Source organism: Triticum dicoccoides, chromosome 1B (assembly GCF_002162155.2).
Source record: "Triticum dicoccoides isolate Atlit2015 ecotype Zavitan chromosome 1B, WEW_v2.0, whole genome shotgun sequence".
Taxonomy (NCBI): domain Eukaryota; kingdom Viridiplantae; phylum Streptophyta; class Magnoliopsida; order Poales; family Poaceae; genus Triticum; species Triticum dicoccoides.
Genome location: NC_041381.1, coordinates 18,461,540 through 18,467,330, shown reverse-complemented (window position 1 = coordinate 18,467,330; position 5,791 = coordinate 18,461,540). Strand labels below are relative to the sequence as shown.

At 44.8% G+C, this 5,791-nt stretch overlaps 1 protein-coding gene across 1 annotated transcript; it reads left to right on the top strand.

Moving 5' to 3' along the window:
- Positions 1 to 1,110: 1,110 nt before the first annotated feature.
- LOC119299762 lies at positions 1,111 to 5,448 on the top strand. The gene is made up of 6 exons (XM_037576913.1): positions 1,111 to 1,222; positions 1,487 to 1,552; positions 1,844 to 2,120; positions 2,937 to 3,134; positions 3,223 to 3,452; positions 4,711 to 5,448. Exons 3-6 carry the CDS (start codon positions 1,859 to 1,861, stop codon positions 5,269 to 5,271), a joined length of 1,251 nt encoding a protein of 416 aa, XP_037432810.1. The 5' UTR covers positions 1,111 to 1,222; positions 1,487 to 1,552; positions 1,844 to 1,858; the 3' UTR covers positions 5,272 to 5,448.
- Positions 5,449 to 5,791: the final 343 nt, after the last annotated feature.

Below are 5,791 nucleotides of genomic sequence, written 5' to 3'. Positions count from 1 at the left end.
TACATCGAGCTTCTTGGTGACCAACCGAAGAAAGTGTTGGGCAAATGGAGCCCTCCTGATGGTGATATGGTGAAGATCAGCATAGATGGCTCGTTCATTCCAGGAACAAACCAAGCGGGGTGGGGCGTGGTGGCGAGAACTTCAGATGGCGCAATCATCCGTGCCCGCGCCGGCTGCCAGGCAAGTGTCAATGATCCGTTTGCTGCTGAAGCCTTTGCGATGTCTCAGGCTGTCTCGCTTGCTGCTGATCTCGGGCTCACTCGTGTGGAATTCCAGACGGACTCGTAACTGCTACTCGAGGCACTTGACATGTAGAAGGCGGATTCGTCAGCATATGCAGCAGTGATAGAGGACACTAAATTCCAGTTGAAGCTGTGGTTTTCTTTCCATGTAATTTCTGTTTGTAGGCGCGCCGCCAACACTGTAGCCCACGAGCTAGCAGCAGTTGGACGCATGTACGATCCGAACCTATACGTTGAGTGGGAGGATGATGTACCAGCCCGTGTGGCTGATTGTGCGATGGGTGACCTGCCCAAGCACCGTTAAGTTATAAAGCTTTTGCTTTGCCTTAAAAAAATATGTTAAAGGCATTCTCTGATCTGATCTGTTCACACCCCCTACTTGTTTCAAATTCGCGAACTTTTTGTGAATTTGTATTTTCTTTCAAATCAACAAACTTTTATGAATTTTCAAACTGTTTTTCAAATTCATGAATGTTTTTTCAACTCGTGAACTTTTTGAGTTAACGGTCTTAGCAGTCAACGTTTTTTTTTGAGGGATTCTTAGCATTTTTTTTTGAGGGATTCTTAGCAGGCAACGTTATTCACGGTCAAATGAGCGACAGTCCTTAATGGGCCGCGGCCCGGCGCCTTTTTTTATGCCAATTACTGGCTGCAGCCCAACTACTGGCCCATCATCGCCATACCGCGACTCGCCGTCTCGCCATAGAGTCCCCCACGGAGATCGAACGGAACGCCGCCGCCGCCGCCGCCGCTTCCACCACCGGCCGCCCCGCCTCCCGCCTGCGGCCATCCCGCACTGCCTGCCCCGCCTCCGCCGTCCGGCCGCAGTTTCCGCCCTCCCCTGTGTGCTCCCGCCCTGCCCCGGCGGCCGAACTCCGCCGTCCGGCCGCAGTTTCCCAGGCCGCCAGGCACGAGAAGCTGCCACCCCCCCGGCGAGGGGTGGTCGCCTCAACGGCTCCGCTCAACCGGTCGGTTCGGAGGTATGTGCCATGGCCTGCTGAGCAGCTTGCTGACCTGCACCCGCTCCCTCCATGCTCACCAATGCTGTCGGTCGGCCCTCTCAGAATTAAGCAACGCTAAGCAGTTGTCGTCAGCGGAGCAAGCAAGGAGATGTGCTCCTTGTCGTCGTTCTACTCCTGTTTCTAGTGCAGCACACAACATGTTGATGATTGTTTTCCAGTTTTCATTAGTTTATACAGTACAAATGAGAGATGTTTTACCTGCTTCCGGTTGTTTGATTTCAGGCTCAGGGTTTAGGGAGGGACTCGATTTGTTTCAATCATCAAGTCGAGTGGATTCTGTACTGAAAGGTCGGTTTGATCACTTCCTTCCTTGTAGTGCATGTTTGGGCCCTCAGGCATTTTTGACAGGCAGCATTCCAGTGTTTCTCAACTGCTGCACACTGTTTCGTCGGCCAATTTCGTATTACGCGCGCGATATCGATGTTTTGTTTGTTTGGCGGTGACGCACAGTCAGAATTTTTTCTGTCTTAATAGCTTGTGTTGGTGACTTGATGCATACGAGCAATCCACTTTTTTCTGTCTTACAAAGTACCATCCGAGCTTCTTTACCTTTTCTCATTCTCCACTGTGATTTTATAGGTGTGCTCGCTGACAATGGCTCTTCTCATGCTGAGCTGTGAAGGATTTCAGAAGCATGAGGATAGATTCCAGGCAACACATATTGGCCATCGGTTGCTTTACTCCCCTGCTGCTGATAATAGCTACAGGGACGATGTCACTGCTGCTGCTGCTGCTGCAGATGATAATATAATAGATGGCAGCATTCTCAGCAAGAAGAATCTTCAAAGTTTGCCCGCTAATGAGGATTTTCTCTCAATTGAGGATAATCCAGTGGATGAGCTAGAATTGGATGATGGTAACATCTCTCTCTCTCTCTCTGGAGATATTTACACAAATGTGACTTGAGGAAATTCTATGTACTCATCAGTTAATAGTAGTAAACTACTACCTCTGTTTATAATCTGTATATGTTTGGTAGATGATACTCAACAAAACCAAAATGACTTATTGTGGAGGGGGAAATATACGGCAGAAATTCGGCCTTCAGAGGGATCATGGATGTGTTTTCAGTTTTGGCGCCAAATAACAAATTATGACATGCCATAAATGAGTGTGGAACATGAAGATAAACTAACCTGTGGACAGCTAGGCATTATTTTCCCAAAAATAAACTGTGAGTAAGTGGAAGCGCCAAAAGTGCATTTCCACGTAAAGCAACGAAAGGTGCAGTAGTTCAATCATTTTATGCATTGCAGTACATATGTGGTTTGGTAATCAGCATAATGACAAGAAAAACTTGTTGAAATCACTGCCATTTAACATGTTATACTCCGAGAATATATCATTGGCTTCTACAGAGCACGCATCAGGAAACAACTTCTCACTGTTATAATGTTTGATTTCTCAATTCTGCTTTTTAGTAAAGTCACCCCTCTCTTCCCTGCATAATTTGGTTTCTCCGTGTGTATTTGTGCATGCATTTATGTTCTTAATTATTAGAACTTGACACAACTTCGACTCAAGGGAGAATGATAAGTACTCATCCACTAGTATATGTTGCGTGTGTATTTGTCGGCTCATGTGTGTTTCCTATTGTAGACCTTGATGCAACATTGAGTCAAGAAAGCACTCTATGTACCTATTCACTAATATATTTCTGTGTATGTACCAGGGTTGGGAATTGTTGAGAGGGTTAGTCCCATTGAATATATCAAGAGGTTACTGTTGATGAGATCAGCACTGGGTGATTCTTCTATTGAGCTAGGTATTAACACTGTCATGCACATGCTTCCAGAGTCTTCTAGGGACTGTAGGCATACTGGGGACCTCTATTGGCATGGTTATTATCAGATGAACAAATTATCTCCAAGTGAGTTATTGATTTTAAAACTTCATTAATTACTCATTTCGCACACAGACATAAATGTGTATTGAATCTTTCCCTACCTTTTGACTAGCTGCCTTGCCGCCGATGCGGTACACTCACTGTGCATCTTCAAACGAGCTTCGGTGTTTCCATAAGCCGCGTGCTATGCTCCAAGTCTTTTGTATTAAGTTGAAATCATATCTGGAAGATGCGGGTGGGCCAATTGAGGTGTATGGGTTTATTGTAATTCGTGATGCGGAAGACTATCGGCGCAACTACGTTTTCAACCGATCTCGTGATAACCCAATCATTGTCAACAAGGTAACTAATCAATTGTCTAGTATGATATATGAGTGCCGATTTCTTATGATCGTTGATTTTCCACTTGGATGGTGCAATTTAGTTACGTGGTATGGTTGAAATATGTTGACTTGATTGGGAAGTAACTGCTGATATATTTGGCTGGTACTTTACCAGTCTAATATGTGGAGTAATGCCTCAAGTCTTATATAGAAAGTATGTCTCAGCTAGGTTGGATTCTTCTAACAGTAGAAAGAACCACTCTTTGTTTGTGCTAGCTATATATATGCATGCTGTCTGGTTAAGCTGTTTGTCTAGGCAGGTATTGATTTTTTTTTTTGAAATTTCAGTTTACTAAGTGTTATCCTTCAACTGAGAAAATTCTAGGTCTAGGAATGTTTGAGAAACTAAATTGTTGCAGAAGGCCTATTTCCAGTTTTTGCGGTTAGTTGTCAGTGGTAGGAGAATGAATTGACCAGTTGGTTCTCACATGTCCGGATGTCCCCTATGTTGCCACCCCCTCCCGTCATTGTCATTTGCTCATTGCTATTGTTAGCTAGCCATTCTTCATGGTACTGTTGCATGCATGTTGAGCCATATGACAACAGCACGTAGGACTCAACTCGGTCATGGCTCTTAGCTTTCCGTATTTTCTTGCCGTTTCAGTTATTCATGAGCAATGCAATGGTCTCGGACTTACGGTTATGTTGTGTTTCCTTCACTCACTGCAAGAAGGCAGTGCTATGCTTAGGCAGAGGCTGTGGGACTTCTATTTTTCGCATTTCAGTTTAAGTGAACTATCTTGTTTCTGTACTGAAGTCTGAAGATCTGTCATGGCCTCTAAATGACCAATGAAATATATATCCATTATGCAGAGTTAGCAGGTAGAGACTAATCGTGTACTTGCTGGAAATTAGGAAAATGATGCTTAGCACGACAATCACGCTTATTGTGTCAGTCACGTGAAATACATTGTTTGCTAGGCTTTTCCATTTGCTTGCCACTTTATAATATTAGCAGAGTATTAATAGTGAAGTCATGACATGACCTAGAAAAAGTACACGTTTTTCCATTGTTCAGTGCTCCCAGTTTTGAAATTCCTCAATATTGTGAATGTACTTCCCTTGAATTAGATGACATGATAAACTAAATTAGAAGTGCATGTAGATCTATCCTTGAATGATTGGATTGCGTAGTTACACCATGATCGACTTCACCTGGTATATATTCTGCCATAAAAATAAAAATAATAATGCCGACTCCCTTGGTTGAGTTTCAGACCAGTGACTACCTGACTTTGGTGAGCCCTAGCAGAGGCATTTCGATGACAATCGATTGCCTGATGGAAATAGATCTGAGAGCCAAGGGACCCATGGAAGACGTGACTCTGGTGGATGGGTGCTGTGATTTCGTGGAGGGCCGTTGCGTGTACGACACGGAGCTGGAGTGCACCCTGGATGGCACCAACGGCACTCTCATCTTTGATCTCATCGTGTTTCGAAGAGCGCTGGAGGCGACCGTAGAGCTGTGTTTCACCAAGGTGCCCGCGGGAGGCTTTGAGCTGAAGATGTGCGGGTACACCGCGGTTTCAGAGAGCCTGTACCTCTTTGCCGGTGAGCAGTGCGACTGCGATGGCTTGGTCGCCTCGGCCGGGAAGCACCCGCAGAGGTTCGTCGCAGCCGTACCGTTCGATGACACGCTCTTCATCGATTTCATGGAGGGGAGGCTGCCTGTCCCGTTTAAGGCGACGTCCGTTCATGGCTGCCTAGAGAAGGAGTACTGCTTCTGCAACGGCGCTGTGGTGAGCGTGAAGGTGTCGTGGTCAACGAGCTTCTACTAAGCCTCCACCCACTTGTACAGCTGGCGAATTTTGTCCAGCAAATGAATCGTCTGCTGCTGCTTTTTTTGCACAGGAAGTAATTGACTGCTTATTCCTTATTGCCAAGCAAATTGATCGTCTGCTGCTTTCTTCTTCACAAAAAGCATAATTGGTCGTCGGCTGCTTTCTTCACAAAAAGTATAAATGATCCTCTGCTGCTTATTAATTCCTTGTTACAAATTCTCTTGATTGCTCTGTGAATGTTTAACAAACAAACTATGTGACCATGTGACCATACCTGGGTTTTTCTTTTACAATGTTGAGTTTCATTGAATTTGGAGTTATGGTTAAAAAGTTGCAAGTGTTGAAGTTTCACGAGTCTTTATGCAAAAGAGCGGCAATTGGCCAAAACGTCACTTAGGACGAGCTATTTTGTAGTTTCAAAAAATTTCTGAAGAAAATTCAACATGTTCATATGGGTGTATGTTACCCATGTGCTAATTTTGATGCTGAAATAAGTAACCACTAGCAAAAATGGCCC

Coding starts and splice junctions, on each gene's coding strand:
- LOC119299762 (XM_037576913.1), top strand. CDS start 1,859: ATGGCTCTTCTCATGCTGAGCTGTGAAGGATTTCAGAAGCATGAGGAT. Junction 2,121..2,936: donor TGAGCTAGAATTGGATGATG/GTAACATCTCTC, acceptor TGTATGTACCAG/GGTTGGGAATTGTTGAGAGG. Junction 3,453..4,710: donor ACCCAATCATTGTCAACAAG/GTAACTAATCAA, acceptor GTTGAGTTTCAG/ACCAGTGACTACCTGACTTT.